We start from the raw sequence: 27,847 nt of genomic DNA, 5'->3' as shown, positions 1-27,847 counted from the left end.
GTGTTGGTGCTCTGTACCCCAGGGGTACTCCGTATGTACGTGTCTCTGCCGTCTGTGTCATAAACCATGATTTTAAAGAAGCTTTTATCGTAACCTGAGGAAAATCCTCGTGATGCCCTGATAAGGGAATAAAGCATGATTAGTTGAGCCTGCAAATAAGCAGGTGAAAACAAAACACAAAAGATTGGAAGGAGGTGCAGCAAACCATTAGCCATGGTTGTCTTTGGTTGCTGCCAACATGGCCAGGCTTTGTTTTGTTTTGAATCATAATGTTGAGATTTAATGTGTGTTTGGGGAAGAAGCCACAAGTGTGGTTAAAAAAAAAATCAAGAAGGACAAAATGATCAAAGTACATAATAATTGGTCGGTAAACTCATGAGATCAAAAGTAGTTCATGCTGGGCTTCCCTGGTGGTGCAGTGGTTAAGAATCCGCCTGCCAGTGCAGGGGACACGGGTTCGAGCCCTGGTCCCGGAAGACCCCACATGCCACGGAGCAACTAAGCCCGTGTGCCACAACTACTGAGCCTGCGCTCTACAGCCCGCAAGCCACAACTACTGAGCCCCTGTGCCACAACTACTGAAGCCCGTGCGCCTAGAGCCCATGCTCCGCAACAAGAGAAGCCACCGCAATGAGAAGCCCGTGCACCGCAACGAAGAGTAGCCCCCGCTCGCCGCAACTAGAGAAAGCCCGTGTGCAGCAACGAAGACCCAACGCAGCCAAAAAAAAAATAAATAAATTTATTAAAAAAAAAAAAAAGTAGTTCATGCTCATTAAAAAACAAACAAAATCAAAGTCCTCAGAGGTATATAAAGGTGAAAAGTCAAAGTCCTGGGCCCATCCCTACTCCCATTCTTGTTCTTCAGAAGAGCCACTGTTAACAATTGGTGTTTCCTTCCAGACTTTTCTCTTTCTCTCCTGTCCATTTATCCATCATATCTATGCCAAACAGGTCATACGTTATATACTGTTCTGTGACCTTTTTGGGGGTAATTTTTTCTAATTTAAAAACTTTGTGATAAAATACACATAAAATTTACCATGGTAAGCAGTTTTAAGTGTATAGCTCTGGAGTGGTATTAAGTACGTTCACGTTGTACAGCCATCACCACCATCCATGTCCAAAACTCTTTTCATTTTGCAAAACTGAAACTCTGTACCCATTAAACACTAATCCCCATTCTCCGTTCCTCCAGCCCCTAGTAACCAGTATTCTGTTTTCTGTTTCTATGAATTGGGTTACTCGAGGCACCTCATGTAAGCAGAATCATGCAGTATTTGTCTTTCTGTGACCGGCTTATTTCACTCAGCATAATGTCCTCAGGGTTCATCCATGTTGTAACATGTGTCAGAATTTCCTTCCTTTTTAAGGCTGTATAACGTGACTTTTTTTTTAAAATCTATATGCTGTTTTAATTAATTAATTAATTAATTAATGGCTGTGTTGGGTCTTTGTTGCTGCGCGTGGGCTTTCTCTAGTTGCGGCAAGCGGGGGCTACTCTTCGTTGCAGTGTGCGGGCTTCTCATTGAGGTGGCTTCTCTTGTTGCGGAGCACGGGCTCTAGGCGCGTGGGCTTCAGTAGTTGTGGCCCGTGGGCTCAGTAGTTGTGGCGCATGGGCTCAGTTGCTCCACAGCATGTGGGATCTTCCCGGACCAGGGATTGAACCCATGTCCCCTGCATTGGCAGGCGGATTCCCAACCACTGCACCACTAGGGAAGTCCCAGTGTGACTTTTTAATGACATAAAATTTAGCATTTTTAACTATTTTAAATTGTACAATTCAGTGACATTAAGTACATTCACAATGTGTGTGACCATCATCACCATCTAATTCTAGAACATTTCATCTTTCCCCAAAAGAAACTCCATACCCGTTGGCAGTCACTCCATTCCCAGCCCCTGGCAACTAATCTGCTTTCTTCTCTCTGGATTCGCCTCTTCTGGATATTTCATATAAATGGGATCATATTCTATGGCCTTTGGTGTCTGGCTTCTTTCACTTAGCATGTTTTCAAGGCCCATCCACATTGTTTTCTGTGTCAGTACTTCCTTCCTTTTTAAGCCTGAACAATATTCCATTGGATGTTTATACGACATTTTGTTTATCCATTCATCTGTCCCTGGACACATGGGTGGTGTCTAGCTTTTGCCTGTTGTGAATAATGTAATGAACATTGCTTCACAAGTTCTTGCTTGAACACCTGGTTCCCATTCTTTTGGGTGTATATCTTGTAACTTATTTTTATAGCTGTTTTAAAAATTTCTGCATTCTTGCCCTCACCCCCAGCTTTACTTAATGATTGTGGAAAACTCTTGTTATAGTAAAAGTAAAGCTCCTGTTCTGGTTTCCTGCTCATGTTTGTCCAGCACTAGGCCCCTGGCTCCAGAGGAAATCAGGCCTCTCAGGCTGGTGGCACCAAGAAGTGGGAGCTCTGGTCTGGGTGTTTTCACTGGCAAGTGTTGTCTGTTTCTGTTTCCTGCAGAGCAGAAAGACCAGGGGTTTGAGGTGGCCTCCACTTCCCCTGAAGACAGGACCCCTGACAGCGACCCTGAGCCAGATGCTACCCCGTTCCAGGAAGGCCCAGTCACCTTCGACCAGCCGGATGCCGTGTCTAGTTTGCCCACACCTAGCGACATCTTGGTGTCCTACTCCACCTTCCCAGGTGAGTGGGTCGTGAGAGCTTGTCCTTCCAACCAGCAGGTCCCCCCATCTGCCCTAGAAGCAGCTGTGTTGTGAAGAAAAGACCTGTGTGTGCGACTTGGTTCTGCCTCTTGTGACCCTGAGTAAGTTACTTCACCTCTCTGAGCCTCAGCTCAGGGCGAGGCAGTCACGGTGCCTAGAATGCAAAATGTTAAGGAGGCATGCATTCTTGCGTTGGTGTGCCTCACTCGCTTCACCCTCGTCCTGGCCCTGCCTCAGTCTTCTCATCTTTAAAATGGGTATATTCATTGTACCTTAGGGATCGTCATGGTGATTTTAACAAGGTGGCTGCTCCCCCACTGAGCACAGTGCCTGGCACATAGCAGGTGTGACAAGTGTTAGTTTCTTTCCTTTCTTATCCCTCGGGAGAGTCACTTAACTTCTCCGAGCCTTGGTTGCCTTGTTAGGAAAATGGGAACCATGACCAAAGTCACAGGCTAGTGGTGAGGATGAAATAAGATCACGATGGGACAGAGCACAGAGATGTGGGCTGCTGCTGGCTGTGTACCTCAGTCAAAGTGTGGAGGTGGGCCCGTCTGCATACGTGGGGAGGGGCAGCTTCCCAATGAAGTTCAGCCTTTCTCCTTCGGCAGGTTTTGTCTCCTGGAGGGATACCAAGAGTGGCTCCTGGTACATCGAGACCCTGGACAGCATTTTTGAGCAGTGGGCTCACTGCGAGGACCTTCAGACCCTCTTGCTCAGGGTGAGGCTGGTGGGAGGGCCAGTGTGTCCTCCCCAGGGCAGGTGGTGGGGCTGAGCAGGGCCCCAAGCCCAAGCCAGAGGTTTCTTCTGCACCCGGGCTTGCCCTGAGAGTTGGTGCTTTTGCTTCTCCTAATGCGAGAAGTTACTGCCTGCAGTGACATTTGCCCATCATGCAAAAGACTGCTTTCCCCAGCCTCTGAGGTCCCAGGCTGACACCTCAGTCCGCCCACTGCTGGAGCCAGTCCTCAGTGCCAGGGTGGGATGGCCCAGTGCCTGAGTGTGGCCCTGAAGGCAGGTCGCAGGGCCTGCACCCTTTCCCCACTGCACGGCCTTCTACTCTTGACCCTCGAGAATCATGAACCCTTTTAGTGTCTCCCCTTCTGGAAGGCCGCGGTGAGAACAGGGAAGGACAGCCGGATAGGGCCCCACTCAGAGCAGTTACTTCCTCCAAGCGTCTCTGAGCACGCATGGGCCCCTGCTGCTCTGCTCAGGTATTTTGTGCCGTGAGAAGCAGCTATCAGGGCTGGGACCTCCTCCTCGGGAAGCTCCGGCTCTGAGCTTTGCTGAGCAGAGGAGAGAAGAAAAGCAGGTGCAGGGCCACCACGCAGCGCGACTCCAGGGGGCGCCATGAGCCATGGCCACGGATGAGCAGGTCTCAGAGGCAGCTGGGGGCCCATCAGGGCTAAGCAGTGCACTCGGCTCCTGGGCCCAGTCTCTTCCCTCAGCTTTTCTTCATGCAAACCTTTCAGTCTGATTTGAACTTTGTGAATTTCTGAGTATTCAGATTCTGAATTTTGAGTTTTCTAAACTTATGAGTTTTTGAGTTTTCTAAACTTATGCTTGAGATGCTTGTTCTCTAACCCCTCCCCCACCCCCACCCCCGCCCAGCGCGTGAGTGCGCGCGCACACACACACACACACACTCAAGGAGGCTGCAGCTAGAGTTTTTTTTTTTTTTTTTTAATTAATTAATTAATTAATTAATTAACTCATGGCTGCATTGGGTCTTTGTTGCTGTGCGCGGGCTTTCTCTAGTTGCGGCGAGCGGGGGCTACTCTTCGTTGTGGTGGGCGGGCTTCTCATTGCGCTGGCTTCTCTTGTCACGGAGCACGGGCTCTAGGTGCGTGGGCTTCAGTAGTTGTGGCACGTGGGCTCAGTAGTTGTGGTGCACGGGCTCTAGAGCACAGGCTCAGTAGCTGTGGCGCACGGGCTTAGTTGCTCTGCGGCATGTGGGATCTTCCCGGACGAGGGATCGAACTCATGTCCCCTGCGTTGGCAGGTGGATTCTTAACCACTGCGCCACCAGGGAGGTCCCTAGAGTTGTTTTTAAAGTTCTGACTCGGTGGGGACTTCCCTGGTGGTCCAATGGTTAAGACTCCGTGCTCCCAATGCAGTGGGCCCGGGTTCGATCACTGGTCAGGGACCTAGATCCCGCATTCCGCAGTTAAGACCTGCGCAGCCAAATAAATACATTAAAAATAAATAAAATAAAATTCTGACTTGGTGGACGCTCCCCCAGCCCTTCTTTGGAATTCTTACTTCAGTCAAGAGAACTCACAGGCCTCCCTGTGGTCGTGTTTTCACAGGTTGCTAATGCTGTTTCAGTGAAAGGAATTTACAAACAGATTCCTGGCTGTTTTAATTTCCTCCGGAAAAAACTTTTCTTTAAAACGTAACGAGGCTGGGGCCTCTCACCCTGCCTTACCTTTCACCCCAAAAACCTTCCTGCTCCAGCCCTGGTGGCGGCTGAGGCCTGGACTTTCCTACAACTGTGGCTGACACCCGTTGAAGGATTCTGTAGCCTGTAGAGGTCTGCTCTTTCCCCCCTGGGCTGCAGACGGGCTCCTAGCAGCTTTCCAGTTGGAGCCAAATGACCGGCAATGGAAGAAGAGGAGCAGAACGCCATGGACGCCACAGGGTTCTTTGCCAGTGGCCCGTGCCTGGCTAGCGGCTGTGGCCTGTGACCCCTGTGTTTTCTCTACATCAGGGCTTCTCAACCTCAGCACAGCTGACATTCGGGGCCAGAGAATCCTTAGTTGTGGGGCCGTCCTGTGCACTGTGGGATTTTTAGCAGCATCCCTGGCCTCTCCCCACGAGATGCGAGCAGCACCCCTTCCCCGAGTTGTGACAACCAAAACTGTCTTCAGACATTGCCAGATCTCCCTGGTGGGCCCCCACTGGAGAACCCCTGAGCTACAGGAAATTTTGGTGACAAACAGACCAGCATCTCTTTTAGATCAGCAGTTTGGGGCTACTAGAGTCTGAAGAGTTAGAATCTGTGAATCCTAAATGAAGTTTTAAAAATTATCAATTTTTGTCTATATTGCAGTGTTCTTAAAAACAAAACAAAACAAAACCTTAGGTGAGTATGGACTCTCTTTCACCTATTTCCCCCCCCTCATTTTGCTCTAACTCTTTATTCTTCCGTATATAAAGGGGACTTTGGATTTTGGGGAAACAGTTCCCCAGCTCTTATTTCTTTTGACCTTCCCCCCTACCCCATCACAGGAAGGTGACTGGGGTGGGAACCGTGTGTTCGGGGAGGTTAAGTCACCTGTCCAGGGAACACAATTAACCAGTGGAGAGACCTGGCCAGACCCAGGTCTTCTTGAGTCCAGCCCGTCCCTCCAGGTGCCTTCCTGGCTGCAGGACCCGCGCCCTTCCCCCCCGCCGCCAAGGCCTTTAAGCTGCCTCGACCCCAGCCTGTTTCTTGCTTTCAGGCCTCTAGATATGAGGACGATTTGCTAATAAGACTCTCACCAAGATGTGATTCATGTAGTTGTCACTTTATTATTATTTTCCTCCTGTGACCTTTCCAAGTCCGAAACAGTCCGGGGGACTTCTGGTGGTTAGTTATTTTCAATCACCTGCAGGACACACACAAGAAAATAATCAGGTTAACTCAGCAGAGCAGAGCCTTGCTTGCAGTTTCCTGGCTTTCTCCCTCCCGGCTCCGCGCTGCCCGTGTGAATCAGGCGGCCCGTGTTGAAGCAGCTCTCCCTAGGGGCTCTAATGATGCTCCAGAGAAAAGATGTCATCACAGCTTTACACTGACCTGTTACGGCTTCCTGTAAAAAGGAGTCTTAGCCTGGAGTTCAGTTTGGCCTTCAGGGCAGGGGGCCTGGGAACTCTTAAAAAATTATACGCCAAACGTATGGACGGGCATGTTTGTAGATTTCATTTGTTTCTCAAAAGGTTTAAGAGCCCCGAAATTGTTAACAATCCTTCCTGTTGTCAAGGCACCGTCACGTGCTGAGAGTGGGGCTGTAACCCGTTTTCAGAGGCGGCTTGGCATCTACTAAACATCCTAATGTGCCGACTCCGTGATCCAGTGACGCTGCTGGATCTCTGTAGCATAGATGCTCTCATCAGTGTGCAAGGATATACGTCCAAGGATGTTCACTGCAGCCATGTGAGAGTGGAAAATAGGAAACAGATGAAAGCTTCATTCATTATATTCATACTATGGAATTTTATTTAGCTGTTCAAAAGAATGACATAGATATATGGGCTCACATGTATAATATGATATGGTGTTAAGTGAAACGACTAAGCTGCAAAATAGTAATGGAGAGTAAAATCCTATTTTTGGTTAGAAGACAGTATGTTTATATGTATGTATATAGATATTTTATAGATGCACCGAAATAAATCCAGAAGACCACACACCAAGCCATTGGCTATGATTATCTCTGGGGGGGTAGAACTGCAGATGTCATACAAGGGGGATGTCTACTTTTTTACTTGATACACTTTTAATACACTTGATATGCTTTTAATATTTTTACCAAGAGTATGTATTACCTTCTAAAATAAAAATAAAAATAAAGCTGGTAAATGCTGAAGATTCATGTGTTGCTGTCATTCAGCGAACATCTGTTGAAAGGATGAATGCCCTTGGCCACCTGTCTCCTATCGCTTCCCAGTCCCTGACCTTGGCTCGTCACTTGTCTGGGTTTGGAACTCCAAGCTGCACACGGTGTGCCCCTGGGCTGGGACCACTGCAAGGCTCCACTGGCCCCTCTGCAGTTGCCGGGGTGGCCTCTACCAGAGGACAGCTGGCAGCTTGGCTCTGCTGCTCCTGGAACCTGTCACGGGCACATGTGCCTGCCCTGGCTGCTGTCCCGGGAACCTAGGGCCTCTGCCCGCCTGCCTCGCAAGGCTAGCTTTCCCCATTGATCCCCTCTGACGTCTGGCCAGGCTTTTGGCTGAGACCTGCCCTGTTGTGCTTGTGTCTGTGGCTGGGAACAGCTGATGCTGGGACCAAAAGACAGGACAATTGCTCCTGGCCCTGCTCGGGCCCCCCAACGTGCTGCCAGGGCCAGCCGCATGGTGACTCACGCGGCAGCTGGGGCTGGAAAGGATCCTCGGATTTGGCTGGGAAAAGGCCCTAAGCATCCTCCCACCTAATCCGTCTCAGGCCAGGCTCTTTTTATTTATTTATTTATTTATTTTTAAAAATTTATTTATTTATTCATTTATGGCTGTGTTGGGTCTTCGTTTCCGTGCGAGGGCTTTCTCCAGTTGTGGCAAGCGGGGGCCACTCTTCATCGCGGTGCGCAGGCCCCTCACTGTCAGGGCCTCTCCTGTTGCGGAGCACAGGCTCCAGACGCGCAGGCTCAGCAGCTGCGGTTCACGGGCCCAGCCGCTCCGCGGCATGTGGGATCCTCCCAGACCAGGGCCCGAACCCGCGTCCCCTTCATTGGCAGGCAGACTCTCAACCACTGCGCCACCAGGGAAGCCCCAGGCTCTTTTTAAATGCTGGTGGCACCTCCAAAGCTGGACTCAGGTTTTCCTCTGCCAAAAGGGGACCAGAGCTTTCCCCCAATGGACTGAAAAAACCTTGTAAGTTAATGTCCACCCTCTTCTTGATTTTACCTTTTTCTGCAACAAACTTTTCTGGAACTTCTGGTGCCTGTAACCACTTGTTGGCAGAGAAATGCCAGCAGGCAGACAAATGAACAAGGAGCCCTCAGGTATTAATGGGAGAACTCGGAGGCAGCCAACTGCTTATTTTGACAGTGCCCATTTGACAGTGTCCTTTTCCTCCTGGGACTGCAAGCTCACGGCTGTGACATCACATTTGATTTTATAATGGAGTGTCAGTTTGATTTAATTAAACGGCTCTCTGTAAATTCAGCTTGAAATAATGAAACCAGATGCCAGCTTTCCCTTCTTTGGGGGCTCTGTCACAAACACCACAACCCCGACTTGTTCTGCCTCCTAAAAAAGTGGATGAGTCCTGGTCTAGTTCAAGTCCCATTTTACAGAAGAGCAAACCGAGGTGGTGGCACTGCTGGGAGGTGGGTAAAAAAGTGCCCCCGATCGGCACGGTGTCCTCCTCTTCCCCTCCAGCATCCAGCACCAGGCACGACGATGCCTCCTCCGCCCTCCCCCAGGTCCCCCCTGTGCCCCGGAAGGCCTGCCCTTCCTGTGACAACTCTCCCTGTTCTGGCTGCTGCCACCTACCTCTGATTGTATCCATGGCTTCTCCCAAGATTGGTGCCAGTTTTGGGTTTTTTTTTTTAATAAAATTTTTTTCTGGTTTTCATTATAGATGGATGTTTATTCATTGTTTTTAAAAAATAGGAATTGAGCTGGTGCGGAAGTTTGTGAGGCACTGGTTTTGAGCTAAAGGCTAAAGCTCTCGGGGGACACATTCACAGTCATAGTGGGATCAGCTCAGCCCCATTTACCTGGACAGCCTTGGTCTGAAACAGAAAGTCCTGCATCCCAGGAAACTTCCCAGTCCAGCGCAAACTGAGATGATTGGTCACCCTACAGAACAGCTGGGGGACCCTTTAGAATGACTAATTTCCAATAATTAAGGCTGTGGGGATCTCAAACGACCGGGTTTTGGGCTTTGCAGATAAATATAGCATTGGACAGTGGGGTCTGGGCCTACACGTAGATAAGCAAAAACAAAATATCCCGTGAATCCTAGGGAACCTGCTATTAATGCTGGAGGAGTAACCTTTATTTTCAACCTCTTTGGACAAGACCACCCTCTATGTGCCTTTTCACTCAACTCACACAGAAATTTTGGGGCCTATGGGGGATCCTGCAGGGGTTGCCCAGGTCTGCAGCCTCCTAGCTCTCAAGAGGAGGGAGGGGGTCCTCAGAACTCAGGTGGGCATGGCCCTCATGGGTCCAGGGCCAGGGCAGGGCCTGGGGGGCACAGGGCTGGTCCGGTTCTTACTGAATTGATCCAGTCAATGTAGTTGGAGAACTGTGTGAAGACGGAGGGCTTGTGGTAGTAGTTGCAACTGAGGGAGGACCCGAAGCGGACCACGCCGTGCACTTGCCACTGGCCATTAGCCGCCTGGCAGTTCAGTGGTCCGCCGGAGTCCCCCCGGGGAAGGCCAGAGTTCTGTCAGGAGGGGCCTTTGAGCTTGGGTGGGGCGATGGGAGGGGAAGGGGCTACCCTTCAGAGCCCCGTGTTTTACATGTTGGCAGTGCATTTATATTGTCCCACGGTGGGTTGCCATGTTCTCGGAGGCCAGCCCTTGCGGCCACAGCTCAAGATAGCACCGTAATACCAACAGGAACTAGCATTTATTCTTTCTGTGTGCCTGGAATGGTGCTAAGCACTTTATAGGCCTTATCTCATTTAATCTTTACCAAAACCTGTGAGGTAAGCGTTGCAGTATCCCCATTTCATCAAAGAGGAAAACAGAAGCCCTCAGACTGAGGCTGTGCAAGCAGTAAGTGAAGGAGCTGAGACGTGTCCCAGGGTTAGAATGCCACGCGCTCAATCACCACCGGCCATTTCCTCCCGTTGACGGAGTTTCCTGGGGGCCCGTCTGCCTGGGCAGAGAGTGTAGGGGCCCAGTGTGATCTGAAGGACACGTGAAGCTCCTTCCCGCTCTGTCCCCACTCTGCTTCAAAGTCCACCACGTAGCAAGTCCTTTTGGTTAAGACACTGTATCAGAAAGGCTCTGTGGCAGCTACCATGCAGGGATAAGTTGGGTCATGAATGGGAGTAGATAAACTTGAAATCACCTTAGAAAGGTCCTAACCCAGCAAATATGTCCCCTTGGCTCCCTTACTACACAGAGGAAAGAATAAGAGAGATGACAGTAATGAGAGACCTCAATGAGACCCAAGGAAGGACTTCCCAGCAGTGAGAGGGTGGACACTATTACAAGGAGAATCTCAAAACATCTTTTCCGGAGACTGCAAGGACAAAGGTCAGGGTTCAAATGTATGAAGCTGTTTCCCAGTGCTTTTGCCCGCAGGTGGGAGGATGGAGTCTAGGACCCTGAGAGACTCTCCCCATCCTCAGCCTCATTTTGTCGGTGTGTATGTGGGGTCACCTGACTTCCTGCACTCACATTGCAGCTGGAGATCACACCATCACCCCCAGCACAGATCATACTGGTCTTCACAGTGCTGCCCCACCAACCAGGTTGGGAGCACGTGGCAGAGTCCACAGCCAGCAGCTCGCCCTGCTGCAGGACGTCAGGAAGAGCTCCGCTGGCTGCATGAGACAAGAGAGAAGGTGTTACAGGGACAAAGGGACTCCTGAGAAAAAGCAAGTAGTGGATGTCCAGCCCCTTTCTTTCTGGTCCCTCTTACTTCCCTCCATCCATAGGGTTGCCATGGGAGCAGCCATGTTTGCCCATACCGTATCCTCACAGTTGATTGGGTAGTGTTCTGGCCACTGCTGATTGGTTCAGGGGTGAACACCTGACCCCAGCTAAGCCAATAAGCTCCTCCTCCTGGGAATTTGGGGGTGGGACTAAGAAATCCCAGCCAGAGAGGATATAAATCTGGGAGCTGTTGGTAGTGGCTGCCATTTTCTTCTAGGGAGAGAAGGATGAAGTAGATCCACGAAGAAAAGAAATTCTGAGAGAGGGTTTCCTGAGTTCCTCATAGTCTTTCAGCCCCTGATTCTCTCCTGTTCCTGAAGCCTGGCTGTCTCGGGCCTTGGCTGAGTCTCTTAAATCCTTATAACAAACTCTCCATTTTGCTGTGCTGGCTCCAGGTTTCTACCACTTACCTTAAATATGACAGTGAGCCTGCTGGCATTTGGAGACCCAGCTTGGGAAAAATACTTGAATGCGTTGAAGGTAGAGCTTTCCTAATGGCTCCCAATGATACTGCCACCATCACTTTCATTACTATCATCACTGCTACTCATGTCAAAGACTAATAATATTCTTCACTTGCATTTTATTAGGCCGTTCAAGATACGAAGCTAATCCTCACAGTAAGTATTTATTCCTATCTTGGACATTGGGACAGATGGGACATTGAAGCCAAGAGAAGTTAAGCAGCTTTCCCAAGACCATTCTAATTAACTCTAGTCTAACCTGTATTATATTTTGCAAGTGTATAAGCATTTTCACATCTCTTTTGCCATCTCTTTTAATCTTTGCCAAATGTATTTCCATTTTACAGATGAGAAAACTGAAGCTAAGTTTACACAGCTAGTGACCAACAGAGCTGGGAATAAAGCCAAACATTTGGACCCTTCCCTGGCTCTTGCTGCCTCCAGTGAAATACTTTCTGCCTGGGTGTTTTCTGATAAATGAACCAGTGGTTGTGCTTGTATCTCAATAAGCATGAGATACATTTCCCACTTCTTACTTCTGCTGAGTTTCCATGCATCCATGTTTTTGCAGATAAGCCAGGCAAGAGGGTGATACTAATTGGAGTGTATGTGTGTTGATGTACCTCTGTAAAAAAACGTGTCACTTACAGATATATGTCATTATGAAAAAAAAATAACCACTTATCTGCATGAGCCTTCCTAGAGTTTCCCAAACCTCTGGTGATTTTACAAGGGGAGGGCAGGTCCTCTGTTCCTTCTTGGTGGCCTACTGTCATTGGATTTCTGACCCTTAGGGCTTATGTCAAAAGGAGACCCACATGTAGCCAGGGTCTGAGCAGCAAGGTCAGGTGGCACGTGGGACAGATGAGTTTTGAGATGGGGAGCAGAGAGTCTGATGAGGGCCCCAGGGACCTTTGTGGAGCTCTGGAATCCTGAGGTCACAGAGTGAATGCTATTTTGGACTCTGGCTTTGGGCCATAAAAAGGGACTTCTGGGGACTTCGCTGGTGGTCCAGTGGTTAGGACTCTGCACTTCCACTGCAGGGAGCATGGGTTCGATCCCTGGCTGGGGAAGTAAGATCCCACATCCCACATGCCACGTGGCATGGCCAAAAAAGGGGGAGAAAAAAAAAAGGGACTTCTGTGCCAGAAGTCATGTAGTCAATATAACCCTCATTCTGTCATAGCGACAGTGACAACAATTAACACACAACACCTACTATGTGCCAGGCGCTGGGCTAAGTGCTTCCCATGGATTATTGACAACTCTGTGATACAGGTGCTGTTATTATCCCCATTTTACAGATGAGGAAACTTCAGTGTGGAAAAGCTAATTAAGTAACGTGCCAAAGGTCACATAGCAAGTAAATGGAGGAGCTGGATTTGAACCCAGGCAGTCTGAATTCTTATCCATCTACGCTATCCTGTTCCTCCAAGGCAGCAGCCATTTCTTCCAGACTCCCTGGATGATGAGTGGGGAGAGAGCCCCTGACTGGACAGGGGTGACATCGCCTCCCTTCCCTCGCTTGGGATCCTTGGGGTTCCCGGCACCCACTTCCTCTGCAGCCTTCCCCAGCCCGTGACTTAGCAGATGCAGTTGTTGGGTACAATGGCGCCAGCGGGCGGTAGGCAGCCTAGCTGGATCTTGTCAGTCAGGGCGATGGGCTTGGCCAGTCTGAGCAGGGCAATGTCGCTCCTGGGCTGGTAAAGAGGCAGAGCATAAAGAGAGGGCTGGGGGTTTCCCTGGTGGCGCAGTGGTTGAGAATCTGCCTGCCAATGCAGGGGACACGGGTTCGAGCCCTGGTCTGGGAGGATCCCACATGCCGCGGAGCAACTGGGCCCGTGAGCCACAATTTACTGAGCCTGCGCGTCTGGAGCCTGTGCTCCGCAACAAGAGGGGCCGCGATAGTGAGAGGCCCGCGCACCGCGATGAAGAGTGGCCCCCGCTTGCCGCAACTAGAGAAAGCCCTCGCACAGAAGCGAAGACCCAACACAGCCAAAAATAAATAAATACATAAAATTAAAAAAAAAAAAAAAAGAGAGGGTTGACTGGTCCTGCCCCAATTATATTTCTGATTCTAGCCCCAGCGGGGACCATTGAACCCCCTCCTCGGCCAGCCTGATGGTGAATCGTCCTTCTGTTGGGGCTACGAGGGATTGGGGAGCAGCTGTGGTTAAACCCCAGGATTGCATTTTGTCCCTGGTGGAGCTTGGAGCCCTAAATTCCCCTAAGGCCTTTGAGGGGACTGTAGAGAACAGGGAGGGCAAATAGGTTTGTCTTGCAATGTCCACTGTGATGGATTAGTTGTGGCTGCCTGGCACGCTGTGTTGACAAGGATTCTGAGGCTCTTTGTCCAGGGTCAGCAAGGAAATAAACCCATGACTGCTTGGTAATGTCTGTCCCAGCCGTATGCTTCCTATGTTTGGTTTAGGAAACGGTAGATGTTCAGGCTGAAAGGCCTTTTTGCCTTTATTCTTTACTCTCCCTTCCACCTTGAGTTCTGCTGCCAGATTTATCCATGAGTCTCATGTCCTTGTCTAGGAAACCTTTAGTGATTGGCAGATTACATTTTCCATGATGGCTACAATGAGATCTGCCATCCCATTGGTGCTTGTTGCAATGTGATGTTGACACTCTGTCCTTTGACGGGAGGGGTCTGGGTTTCTTCCCTCTGGTTGAGGGGTGGGGGCCTGTGATATAGAGGAAGTGACACCATGTGACTTCTGAGACTAGGGCATGAGGAAATGCAGCTTCTGTCTGGTCCTTCAGGATTCCTGTTCTTGGATCCTAACCTCCGTGCCGTGAAGAAGCCCAGGCCACATAGAGAGTCCACGTGTATGTGAAAAGGCCCTTCTCCACTCTCTGCCCACCCATCTCCTCCCCATCTCTTAAGGCTTCCCTGGACCCATTCTGTGTCATTTTACGGCTTTCCAGCGTCTTGTCTGTGTGTATTTCATCTAGTTGACAAGTCCCTTTGGGGGCAGAGACTGACTCATGACTCACGGACACCCCGCGTCCTTTGTGCACCATCATCGGTGCTGGACCACAGCAGGCTGCCTGGATGAAGGATCACAGGGTGTTTGGCCACAGGGTGTCCTCCTCCTCTCCCCAGGGCTGTGATGTGGAGTCTTCTGGAAGATTTGGCAGAGTGAGCTTTCTGGGCAGCCATTCAAGAGTGGCATCTTGGGCTGCAGAAGAGGTCTTGCATGTGGATAAATTATGCAGATTTTAAGAGATGGCTGGGGTTCTTCTTTCTAAAGGCCCTTCTGGAACTGCAGATCTGCTCTTGGGGATTGGGAGAGGATGATGGATACCTCTGGGCTTCGGGAAGGTGATGGGGAAGCAGGAAAAGGGAAGATAACTTTCTGTCCCCAGAAAGTGGGGCCAATGACGACAATCATGGTGACAATGATGATGAGAGTGTGTTGAAGATGTGCTCAAATCAGGCCTCTGCTGGGCACATCATACCTGATCTAATGCTACTTTCTGGATCTGTAACTTCAGGCAAGTCCCTTCACTTCCTAGGTCATGGTTTCCTCACCTGTGAGTTGGGGATAATAACAGTACCTCCCGCCTGGGGCTGTTGTGAGGAATAAATATGATAACACTCAGGAAACACCTAGCACAGTGCCTGGCACAAGGAAAGCACTAAGTGTTCGTTGGTGTGATTGATTGTGCAAACTAACTCCTGGGGGTGGAAGAGAGCTCCCTGGGAAGGCAGCCCGGACTGTGAGGTTCTGGAGGGTTGGCGACCCCCACCACTCCTGCCCGTCCTAGTGGAAGACCTGGCTGGCTGGGCACAGTCTCTGCTGGTCACTGGAGTGCCTATGCTTGCTTGTGTGATCAGAAAGGGGGAGTCCCCTGAGCTGCAATGAGATGCTCGGGTTTAGGCGGTCCCCTAAACCCCGCAGGACTGGGGCCTTGTGTGTTTCACTCACTGTTGTTTCCTGGTGCCTAGAACAGGGCCTGGCATATAGTAGGTGCTCAACAGATACCTGTGGAATGAAGGCGTGAGTGAACCCATGGCTCTGAATTTTGTTTAACACCACCTGGATCTCAGGATTAGTGATGATGAAAGAAGTCTGATGTTCCAGCAAATATTCCCTGCCCCTACATGTGCCCACTCCCTGGGATAGGGGGTGGAGATTCAGGGGTGAATCAGGCATTGCCCAGCCCTTGCAAACTTCTGGCTAGAAGGGGAATTAGACGTGAATTAATGTCTAATGCACCTTGAGAGTGGACCGGGCGGGAGGGAGGGGTTGATTCCGCCAGTTTTCTGACGGGCAGAGAACCTTCCCGTCCTCTTCTTCCTCTCCCTCCTTTTTTCCACTTCCTGGGACCACTCCCCTCTACTTTGATGGCTCAGACATAGATCCCAGCACTTACACCTCTTTATTGCACCATTATTGTACTACTACTGCTAATAGCCCACACATATGGTTTCTATCATGTGCCAGGACTTTTTCTAAGTGCTTTACATACATTATCTCATTTAATCCTCACAACAACCCTAGAGGTAGACACTATTACTGTCCTTATTTTACCAAAGAGGAAACTGAGGCACAGAAAGGCTAAGGAACTCGTGCTGGGCCACGCGGTCAGTATTCGTATCTAAGCCTCTAGGCTCCAGAAGCTCGACCCCTAACCACCACCCCGCACTGCCTCCCAGCCACACTTCTGGCCATGGGCTCCTTGAGAGCTGGCGTGGTGACCTGCGCATCTCTGTGCGTCCAGCACCCAGCACGGCGTGTGGGACATGGCGGGTGAACATAGGATGGTATGTGCTTGTCTACGAGGAGGTGGGGGAAGCGGAGTTGCCATCTCCCTGCAGGTGGGGGAACAATCACTGGGGGGCTTTGCAGAGCTCTGCACCCCTTGCCAGCTTCCTGTGTGTGTTACCCCAGGCTGTCCCAGCAGAGTGTCAGGGAATCCTTGAAAAATGTCAAAGGCGTGTTGGGATGGGGCACAGAGTAGGGGACAGCGGAGGGACTGTGTCCTACTCCACTCATAGACTCCACTCATAGTGGGGCCTGCAGACCTATCCCTGTGTCCCCAGGACTTGGCCCAGAATAAATACAGGGTCAGTGAGTGCCTGCGGTGGACGGGGGAGCTGCAGGCTTAACTGGCAGGAGAGCCAGGTCGCTCTGGCAGTCTTTGCCTCTCCCTCCCCTAGTCACACCCCAGCCCAGGCATCTTTGGGGCCGAGAGCTCCTCCACCATCCCTACAGAAGGAGCAAAGGATGGGGCAGGGTTGCACCCACTGCCTTCTGGGAGACGCCCCACCCCCGCTCTGCACCCCTGCCAACCCACCCCCCAGCGCACCCAGACAGAACACACCCTTTGGAGAGCTGGTTGGAGTTCCATTCCTCTTGCACCACAAGCTCGGAGACCTTGACGACCAGCGAGCCAGGCTCATGGGTAGTGAGGCAGTGCCGGCCCAGCACCACGCGGTAGGTCCTGGAGGAACTGGGAGAGAGGGGGCCGAGCGGGGAAGGTAAGCTCTGGGCTGTCCTTTGCTCTCTCTGGGCCCCTATGGGCAGGGACACCCCAATCAATGCACTGTCTGGAGGCCTGGCTCTGGGCAGTGCTGGGATGGGCCCAAGTCAGTGCCTGCTCCAAGGGCTCCTAGTTGGCGCTGGGAATTTTTCTTCCCTTTGGGCAATCGGTTAGTTATAATAACTATAACCAAACAGTAATTACAACTATATTATACCAACTATAAACTATGATATAAAATAAAAGTTATAATAATATAAACTCTGTGTTACTGTGGGGGAAGTGAGATGGATACAGAGATAACAGCAGTCATTTACCCTCAAGGGCATCTTTTAATTTAACCCCTCACCTCCCGTTTTTAGATGGGGAACCTGAGACTAAAGGAGAAGTAAATGGTCCAGAGTCTTGCAGCTCGTTAGTGACAATTCAGAGCTAGAACCAGGACTCCTGATGCCCAGGCCTCTATTATTTCCCCCCGCCCGCCTCATAGAACTTGTAAATCAGGTGAGGAGAAGGGACCTCTCCTGGCTATGAGAGCATCACATTGGCCCAGCGGAAACTCCAGTGAGCACCAGCCAGTGTGAGATAAGCAGAGGATGTAGGGAGGGAAGAGGACAGGTGAACAACGAATGTCACAGAGCCTTTCCTGTCCCTTGTGGGCCTTTATAATGGTGCTAGTTCACTTTTATTGAGCACTTACTAAGAGCCAGCCCCTTTAATGCATCATCACATTTAATCCACACTAAATTCCGTTACCTGATTGTTAGCAGGTGATGGTATTGAGGCTTGGAGTAGTTGTTCAAGTTGCTCAAGGGAACCCAGTTCCAGATCTGGAGGCCACACCTAGTTCCCCCAAGAGGACAGGAAATGGGCCTCCTCCCTTTCCATAGTCCCCCTCAGCGCCCCGCAAGGGATACTTAATCCATGTCATGTATGGGCCCATCAACTGACCAACAGACTGAACTATAGATTGATGAGAACTTGTTTCTCGGCTGAGGAAGTCGTTATGTGCAAGGCTCCTTTATACAGGGTGGTTCAGGCCATCTGGGCTCCAACTCTGAGAGATGAGCCCTGCCCAGTGGGATGAGTGGGCTGGGAGACTGGGGAAGAGCATTTACCTGATGTAGTGGGCAGCTGTCAGGACCCAGTTTGGGTCTATCAGAGACCCTCCGCAGGTGTGGCGCCACTGGCCATCGGAGCTGTACTGCAGGGAGACCTGGGAAGAAGTGCAGGTGCTCTGGTCACTGAAAGGACCAGGCTCCTCTGCTCTGCAGCTTCCCAGCCCTGAGAGCGGGGCCAGGGTAAGGTGAGCAAGACACTCACCTCAGGTGCAAAATCTAAGGGGGCACCAGGAAACTCAGTAATCAGGATAAATAACATTTTAATACTCTGTAGAAAATTAGCACAAAAAATCTCTGATGAACAAAATGTCAAAAATTTAAATAAAGACACTATTAAAAAGTAATTGTTGGGCTTCCCTGGTGGCGCAGTGGTTAAGAATCCGCCTGCCAACGCAGGGGGCATGGGTTCGAACCCTGGTCCGGGAAGATCCCACGTGCCACGGAGCAACTAAGCCCGTGCGCCACAACTACTGAGCCTCTGTGCCACAACTACTGAAGCCCACGCGCCTAGAGCCCGTGCTCCGCAACAAGAGAAGCCACCGCAATGAGAAGCCCGCGCACCGCAAGGGAGAGTAGCCCCCCGCTCGCCGCAACTAGAGAAAGCCCGCGTGCAGCAAAGACCCAACGTAGCCAAAAATAAAATAAATAAAAAGTAATTGTTTTGAACAACTTTCGGCAACATGACTTGTTGGGGTTTCTCCCTTCTTGGGAGCTATTTCTTTAGGACATACTCCTCCAATTTAATATGTGTAAACCAAAATTTTGATTTCCACCCCCCCAAGTCTGTGCTTTCCCATCTTGGTAAATGGCAACCCCACTGTACCTGCTGCTCAGGCCAAAACACTTGGCAGTGAATTTGATGCTTCTCTTTCTCTCAGGTGCCTCATTCTAATCTACCAGCAAATCCCGCCAGCTCTACTTCCAGAATACGTGGACAGAACGCATCCCTCTTGCCGCCTCAACTGCTGGTCCCAACCATCTGTAACTCTCACCTGGATTATTATTGTAGCTTCCTATGTATTCTCCCTGCTCTCACCCTGGCCCCTCCCTCACCCCATTTCTCAGCACAGCAGCCAGAATGATCCTTTTAAAATGTAAGCATGATTATGTCTCTTCTCTGCTCGAACAGCCAGTGGCTCCCCCTATTACACAGTGTAAAACCCCAAACTGAACAAGGCTCTACGCGTCTCTACATGACCTCCCTGACCTTATAGGCTCCCACTCCCTTCTGCTCCAGCCACACTGACCTCCATGAGGTTCTGGAAATACACCAAGCCCACTTCTGCCTCAGGGCCTTTGCACTTGCCGTTCCTTCTGCCTGGACTATTCTTCTCTTATGTATTAGCATAGCTTTCTCCTTCACTTCCTACAGGTCTGTACTCAAGGTTTTCTTCTCTGTGAGGCCTTCTGTGACCTTATCTAAAACAGAGTATGCACACTCATGTGCACACGTACATCCTTACACACGTATGCACACATATGAACACACACATCTCTTTTCCTCTGGTCCTGCTTTATTCGTCATCATAGTATCTATCATCACCTGACGTTATGAATTTACCCATTCAATTGTTTATTGTCTCACTCTCCCACTTTAATATAAGCTCTGTGAATTTTTTTCCCACTGCTGTATTCCAGGTGCCTAGAACAGTACATGTCTCATGGTGGGTCTTTAATAAATTGTACAAGTGAGTGAATCAGCAAATGAATGAATGAATGAATGAATGGATGAGTGAGTGAATGAATGAAAGTAGACTCACCAGGCAAGGGTCTGGTCTTTCCTGCAGAACTTGTCACCTGTTGCTCTAGTTTTTCCCTAAGACTAAACCCACTCATAGGAATATGAAAACACATAAGTGTACCTTACCCTACAGCTCAACTTTTAAAAAATATTTTTGTATTTTTTAAAAATGTATTTTATTTAATTTATTTTTAGCTGCATTGGATCTTAGTTGCTGCGCCCGGGCTTTCTCTAGTTTCGGCAAGTGGGGGCTACTCTTCACTGCGGTGCATGGGCTTCTCATTGCAGTGGCTTCTCTTGTTGTGGACCATGGGCTCTAGGCGCGCAGGCTTCCGTAGTTGCAGCATGTGGGCTCAGTAGTTGTGGCGCGTAGGCTTAGTTGCTCTGCGACATATGGGATCTTCCCGGACCAGGGATCGAACCCGTGTCCCCTGCATTGGCAGGTGGATTCTTAGCCACTGCGCCACCAGGGTAGTCCCTCATTTTTTTTAAAACAAAAACGTGTTTCTATTTAGATTTGATAGTTTAAGAGGTGTGGGTTGAAACTTTAAGGCGGTTGCATTTGGCACTTCTTGGTTCTCTGCCAAAGCTGTCCCATCTCCTTCCCCTTCCTTTCAAGTCCTTGCCAAGGCCAAGCAGAGAGGAGGGAGGTGACAGCAGAGCATTGTGTGCTCTGACCAGGGTTCCCATGGAGGAAAAGCAGGAATGATGCCTGCTTTTCTCCAAACATCCTCATTTCTGATTATCTACGTGGTATTTTCTTGTTTGCTTGACATTAAGAGGCCTTAGATGAACTGGCTTTTAAAACAATGCTTAAAATTAGATAAAATTAAAAAAGACACCTAAAAGGATGTCCCCACCCCAAAAATCTGAAAATAGGCTGAAACCATCCTACAGATGTGAAAATTTGAAATAATATGGAAACATATAATTTGTGGGTAGCTAAGTGTGGGCAAAAGAGCAAAGGTTGAACCAAATTTGAATCACCACTTTCCCCCAGGCTAACGGGGTGACTTTGGGCAATTATGTAACTTTTCTGAGCCCCAGTTACCTTGTCTAGAAAATGGGGATCATAATGCCATAATGCCTGTCCGGGGCTCTTGGGATGATTAACAATTACAATAGCTAACACTTTAAATGTCTAAGAATTTGAACACTTACTATATACCAGACACTGTTCTGAGCTCAGAGTGTGAATCAGCTCACATCATAATCACAGCAATCCCATGAGGCACTATTATTATTCCCATTTTACAGATGAGTAAACTAAGGCAACCGATAGAAATTTGTACAATGTGGTCCACGCCATAAGGGCTGTTATACATTTTTAATATTACCCACCGAGAAAGGTAAATTGAGTTGCTCCACTCATACAGCTACTATGTGGTAGAGCAGGGATCGTCTGGCTCCACAATCTGTCTGGAAACTTTACACATCCTACTTTAATTTTGAATCACCTAGCACTTTATTTTCGAGTGTCTGGTGGGTTATGATCTAGGATCATAATCTTGGGGTGAGTGTGGAACAAAAGAGACCTCTCAGGCAACTCAGAGCAAATTATATTTGTTTAAAATTTATTTTGTTCGTTATGAAAAAGTTTGATTTTTTAAAAATATTGCATTAAAATATTCATTTTGGTTACTACTGAGTTTTGTGGTGCCCCCTTAGATTTTGCCCCCAAAGTGAGTGCCTTGCTTGCCTCACCCTTGTCCCCACCCTGCTTGACCTGCCCACTAACCCCAATAAAAAAATCTCCCAGGGAAGCAGAAGCAGGAAGTGTAGAGAGACACTTCCAAGACCAACATTAATCGGTTCCCAAGGCAAGGATGCGTTTGCACCAGCTGTGTCAATGGGTCCAGAGGATGAGGAAATATTTTGGTAGGCAGCACTGATTGGTTCTCAGCACAAGGGTGACTGACCTCTGCTTAAGGGTGAGGTATAGGATCCCTCTTCCAACTTCCCAGAAAAAATATATTATGGGAGTGTGAGAGAAGTGCCAAAAGAATTGGCAAAATACACAGAGCCAAGTGTATAAATTGCGAACTATCAGTCACCATCTATGACTGAAGCTCTCTTAATTGAGGGGAAGATGAACGGATGTTGCCATTTCCTCCGTGAAACATACTGATGGCTGTATGGGGCGCCCTGAACACTCACCGCTCGCACTCACCCCAATTCAACCTTTTTGTTCCCAAACCTGTGTATGCCAGTTGTGCTCGTATTGTAATTATGTAAATTGATTAAACATGTAACCGATGAAACATGAGTTCAAAAAGTGAGTTGTGATTTATTTGGAAACTAAGTTAAATGCTTGGAAGAGACCAGATAACCCTGACTTTAAAAAAATTGCTGTGAAATTAGGCATCGACGAGAAAACTGAAAAACTGAGAAAATAGGTCATAAAAATCTGGGAGAGCTCATTCCGATGGCTTCTTGAATGTCTCACAGTCATTGCTCTACTCTAAAGAAATGGAATTATAGATGATGTGTTGTGGGGGGTGGTTTACACAAGACGGACTGGTGAACAAATATATATTTACAAGTTTTAAATTAAAATAAAACGTTTAAAAAATATATGTGTGGTTTCTAATAATTTCGCTATAACCAACCTTTCAATTACTCAGTCCCAATCATGTCAGATTAGAGAGATTTTACAATATTTATTTATGTCAATGTAAGCCTCATGTATTTTCTTCGGGAGTCCTACCACTAACAGGTCCTGGTCATTTGTGCCCGTGCCCCAACCAGAATTTTTAGTCTCCATATCACTAGGATTATTTTAAGGTAAGGAAGCATTTACTTTCATTGGTAACATCTACTTGCCTGTAGTTAAGAATTAATTTGCGGGACTTCCCTGGTGACACACTGGTTAAGAATCTGCCTGCCAGTGCAGGGGACACGGGTTCAAGCCCTGGTCCGGAAAGATGCCACATGCTGTGGAGCAACCAAGCCTGTGCACCACAACTACTGAGCCTGCACTCTAGAGCCTGCGAGCCACAACTACTGAGTCCGTGAGCTGCAACTACTGAGCCCACGAGCCTAGAGCCTGTGCTCCGCCACTGCAAGGAGAAGCCTGTTCACCGCAATGAAGAGTAGTCCCTGCTCGCCACTAGAGAAAGCCCGTGCACAGCAATGAGACCCAACGCAACCAAAAATAAAAAAAAGAAAAAAGAAAAAAGAATTAATTTGCACTGGTTGGTTCCTTAAAGCAAGGAATGTTTGCATAGGGGGTGATGAGTGGTTCATAGGATAACAGTACATGTGTAAGCAAGCATCTGATTGGTTAACAGAGCAAGACTGTATTTGTGAATTTGTGTGTATGGGTTGTGGGGTAGGGCAGGTCTTTATCGAGGCTGGAGAAGGCACCTCTCCCTCCACCCCCAAGGTTGACCAAGGGCACAGAAATGTACTTTTTATTGGCGAATTTTCCCATCCTGCCCTCTGGGTCCCCACCAATCCTCATCTTTGCCAGTGCAGTAGACCCCGTGGTGGAGGGCAAAGGGGTGATGTGAGGTAGGTAAGGGCAGGGGGGCAGAAGTGGAGGGGTGGGGGGACTCCCCTGCCAGGGACAGCTGTTGGCTCTCACATCTTCACCTCCAACCACCCTGGGCAGGTTGGGCAGGTAAGTGGGGAGCCCACAGCTGAGAGCTGTAAAAAGAGAAAGGGTTGTGAGCCCAGGAAGCAATGACCCAAACGATGTAACCTACACTTGCTGAATTCCCAAATCCCAAATAGAGAATCCCTGTTCTGGAAGGATCCCCACAGGTTGTAGAGTCCTGCCCTTTGCTCCACTTATTTGGAACTTCACTCCAGCTTTCTTATAACCACAGGACTGAGTCCAGTGGGTACAGGGAGGTCCCATCCCCAGTCCCACCAGGAGGCTGAAAAAGTGCCTCTGGATGACAGGACTTACCTCCAGCCACCAATGTAGACAGCAGTAGGGCCCTGATCATGGTGTGTCTGTAGGAGCCCGATATGTGTGGCCCTGGCTAAGGCCCTGGTTTTATGAGTGAACTTATCGGCCAGAGATACACTAGGAATATGCAAAATGGGGATTTTCTCAAAGCCCAATGGAAAAATGGCCTGTGTCCAAATATTTTTTTCCATTTCCCCCACCTGTCACCCTGGCACTACTTTGAAAAAATGCCAAAGGTGGATATTGAAATATGGGTTCTATCTGCTTTTAAGAGATTATGTTATGTGTTAGGGGAAGAAGAAAAATATTGTTGTTGGTCCTTGGAGTTGTGTTTTCATAGAAAAGATTAGGTTGGCGTGCTGAGCAAACAGCATTCTAGGCCAGTGGTTCTCAATGGAGCTGGTATTGCCTATCAAGGGGACATTTGGCAATGTCCAGAGACATTTTTGGCTGGGGATGGGGTATTACTGGTATGTAGTGGGGAGAGTCTAGAGATGCTGTTAAACATCCTATAAGGCCCCGGGCAGCCCGTCACAACAAGGAATTATCCCACCCTGAACGTCAGTGGTGCCGAGGTTGAGGAAGCCTGTTCTAGGCCATGTTATGGCTTGCTGTGTGACCTTGGACAAGCCGTGGAAGTCTCTAGGCCTGGGGCCTGCCCTTCTGTGAACCAGGCAGAGAAACATGTGCCCGGTCTGTTTTGCAACAATGTGGTGAGGATTTGAAAAACATGAACGTGCTTACCCAGGAGAAGCACAAAACAGACCCACACAGGTAGGGTTTGGCAGTCCCAGCAACGGGGAGGAGGGAGTGCTGGCCGAGGAGGGCTTTGTTGGGATGGATCAAGATGTATCTATCATCTCCTCCTAAGACGACAACAGTTTGTACTTCTCCAGTAACTTCATCTGCCAAGTGGGGTCAGAGCAGGAACTTCTTAGAAAGGGAGGCTGACACTCACCAAACATATACATCAGATGCACTCACATGTCTTACCTAATCTAAGCCTTACAAAACCTTGCAAAAGGGTCCCATATTTCAAGCAAGGAAGCTGAGGTTCAGAGAGGTAAAGTGACTTGCCCAAGATCACACAGCTTCTAAGCAGCAGAACGGGGATTCCAACATAGGTTGGTCTGATTTCCAAGCCCCTTTACTTGATGCCGCTGGAGGTGGCCTTCCAAATGTCCTCCTAGCACTGCAATAAGCCCCTTGTTTTTGGAGGGCGGGGGGAAGGGTGGAGAAAATGAGCAAGGGTTCCTGATGGATGTTCTTGCTCTGCCTTAAACCTTCACTCTTATTGCTTGTGGTTTGAGCATGGTGCCCGGCAGGCCAGGCTCTGGTGAGACAATCCTGCTCTGTGACCACAGATTCTACCTTTTGCCCAGCCAGGAAAGCAGAGCAGAAAGTGGACTCCATCTGTTAAGATCTGAGTTCAAGCCCTCACTGAGTCAGATCTGAGCATTATAGCTTGGAGGGACAAGTCACTTCTCTCCTGGGCCCGAGTTTCTTAGATAACAATCCAGGCCTGATTGCAGGATCATTGTATGGGTGAGAAAATGGGCGTGAGAAAATTTTGTAATCTCCCACGGATCATGAGGAAGGTGAAGGAGGCTGGGGTACAGAATCCCGTTGCCCTAGACGTCAGAATATCTGGGTTCTAGTCCCAACTGCATTCCCTAACTCCTTTAACAGTTTGGGCTCTTGTTTATAATCTGTAGCAGTCACTACAACAACAAACTATTTCTAAAGTTTCCTATTTTATCTTGAATTAATGTGACCATGCCATTCTGTTCCATGTATCTGTGTTTGTTTTACTATAAAATAAGGTTTTCCCTGTATGAGGTCACTGGACAAATACCAGTTTTGTGCATGCCATGGGCTTGCCATGTGATCCTGGGCAAGTCACACAGGTCCTCTGGCCTGGGGCTGCCCATGAATGAAACAGTGAGAGGGACATACGCCTGGCCTATTTCACCACATTGCTGGGAGGGTTTTAAAGTGACAGAAAACTTCATCAAACAGGCTTAAGCCAAAGAGTCATTCACTGGGACACAAGATGGAAAAGTCCAGGAGCAGGGCTTACTTCAGGCACAGCTGGATCCAGGGCTCTGGTGATGTCCCTAGGACTCGGCTTCTCTCCAGCTTTTGGCTCTGCTTTCCACTGTGAGAGTCCACTCTCAGGCTCCATCAAGTGGTCTGTAGAAGTTCCAGGTTGTCCTATGGGGACAAGAGGGCTACAGAATCTCTGACCCAGGGTTTCTCAACCATGGCACTATTGACCTCTTGGGTGATGGTTCTTTGTTATGAGAGCTGTCCTGTGCATTGTAGGATATTTAGCAGCAATCCTGGCCCCCACCCACTAGATGCCAGCAGTCCCTTCCCTCCATTTCTGGTTGTGACAACCAGAAATGTCTCTACACATTGCCGAATGTACCCTGGAGAGCAAAACCATCCCCTCTTCCTCTTTCCCCCATTTTGCTGTTCTAGCCTCGCATCCCTCATCCTCAAACACATCAGGGAATGAGCGAGAGCTTCCTGGTAGTTCCCGCAGAAGTCCTGCAACTCTCTCTGATTGGATCAGCCTCAGGTCACATGCCCACCCCTGAACCAATTGTTGTGGTGGAGGAGGGACTGCTAGGGTGGATTGGCCAGGCCTGGAGCATGAGTCCCACCTCTAGATCTGGGCTCCAGGCTCCTGATGGAGGTGCGGGGGAGGGACAGCACCAAATAACAATGGAGGCTTCTGGAGGGGGAATGGAGGCTGGGAGAGAGAGTGGGTTTTACAGCCCACTTCCCCCATGGGGCTCAGTCCCCCATTGATCTGTTGTAGGACAACAAGGCAATCTGTTAAGTTCTAGCCTCGGCTGGGTCTTTGAGGTCTCAGCGGGAACAGGGAGATGCAGATGCGAATCTCTCACGGGACGTATGACCCATTCACAAGGGTTCCTCTGAGAAGCCATATGCTCAGTGGTTAGAGGCTTGGGTTTGCACCCCTGTGCCTCCCGGTAGTGACTCTGGTCTGGACCGTCGCTACTCACAGAGTGGTATGGACCAGCATAGCTTAGGATCTGGTTAGAAATGGAGACTCGGGGGGACTTCCCTGGAGGTCCAGTGGCTAAGACTTCGCCTTCCAATGCAGGGGCTGTGGGTTTGATCCCTGGTTGGGGAGCTAAGATCCCACATGACTTGCGACCAAAAAACATAAAACAGAAGCAATATTGTAACAAATTCAATAAAGACTTTAAAAACGGTCCACTTCAAAAAAATCTTAAAAAAAAAAAAAAGAAATGCAGACTCAGAACTTCCCTGGTGGTCCAGTTGTTGAGACTCCGCACTCCCAATGCAGGGGGCCCGGCTTCCATCCCTGGTCAGGGAACTAGATCCCACATGCCGCAACTAAGAGCCCGCATGCCTCAACGAAGATCCCGTATGCTGCAACTAAGACCCGGGGCAGCCAAATATATATATGTGTGTGTATATATAAATATAAAAGAAATGCAGACTCTCCCACCCAGGCCTACTGATTCATCATCTGCAGTTTAACAAGATACCTAGGTGATTCTTCTGCACGTTAAAATTTGAGATGACCTGGGCTAGAACAATTTTCATCTCTTTAACTCAATTTCTTCACCTACCAAATGCAACAATAACAATCCCATCTATCTCTTAGGATTGTTGTTAGAATTAAGCAACGTTTTATTCACTTAAAACACTGAGAATCATAAATGTGCAATAAAATGTTCACTCTTCAAGCCTTAGACCTGTAGGCCTCAGCTATCAGAATAGCACAGAATTCTTCAAACTTTTCCATCAAAGAATCCTAGGAAATCAGGGGTTGGCAAACTGTTTCTGTAAAGGACCAGATAATAAATATTTTAGGATTGGGGGCCATATGGTCTCTGTTGCAACTACTCAACCCTGCTGTTACAGTGCAAAAGTAGCCCGATAGGCATAGCTGTTTTCCAATAAAGCTTTATTTACAAAATAGGTTTGGTTTGCAGGCTCCGGTTTTCAGTAGATTAATGATGTGGGGTCTAGCATACAACAGTCACCACGAGAGCAAAATGTCTCCGGAGTCTCATTCTTCATCTTGAAAGCTTGATCTGAATTTTGCAGC

The 27,847-nt window shown here is 49.0% G+C and overlaps 2 protein-coding genes across 3 annotated transcripts in view; one reads left to right on the top strand and one right to left on the bottom strand.

Annotated features, from left to right (window-relative positions):
* CASP9 (caspase 9) overlaps positions 1-7,250 on the top strand; it is a 29,959-nt gene extending 22,709 nt beyond the window's left edge. For both annotated transcript variants that reach the window (XM_057528864.1, XM_007175158.3), the window contains 3 exons: positions 2,484-2,663; positions 3,295-3,404; positions 4,990-7,250. In XM_057528864.1, the coding sequence (XP_057384847.1) occupies positions 2,484-2,663; positions 3,295-3,404; positions 4,990-5,079 (380 nt within the window). In that variant the 3' untranslated portion in view covers positions 5,080-7,250. The remainder of the gene's footprint in view (positions 1-2,483; positions 2,664-3,294; positions 3,405-4,989) is intronic.
* LOC103001724 (chymotrypsin-like elastase family member 2A) lies at positions 6,253-23,770 on the bottom strand. Its single transcript, XM_007174958.2, is given in 8 exon segments — positions 6,253-6,270; positions 9,603-9,773; positions 10,738-10,879; positions 13,014-13,154; positions 16,797-16,925; positions 18,074-18,174; positions 23,380-23,465; positions 23,731-23,770. Coding segments are annotated over 8 exon segments (828 nt in total).
* Between the last annotated feature and the right edge of the window lie 4,077 nt (positions 23,771-27,847).

This window comes from Balaenoptera acutorostrata, chromosome 1 (assembly GCF_949987535.1).
Source record: "Balaenoptera acutorostrata chromosome 1, mBalAcu1.1, whole genome shotgun sequence".
Classification (NCBI taxonomy): Eukaryota; Metazoa; Chordata; class Mammalia; order Artiodactyla; family Balaenopteridae; genus Balaenoptera; species Balaenoptera acutorostrata.
This window is presented reverse-complemented; position numbering and strand designations above follow the sequence as displayed.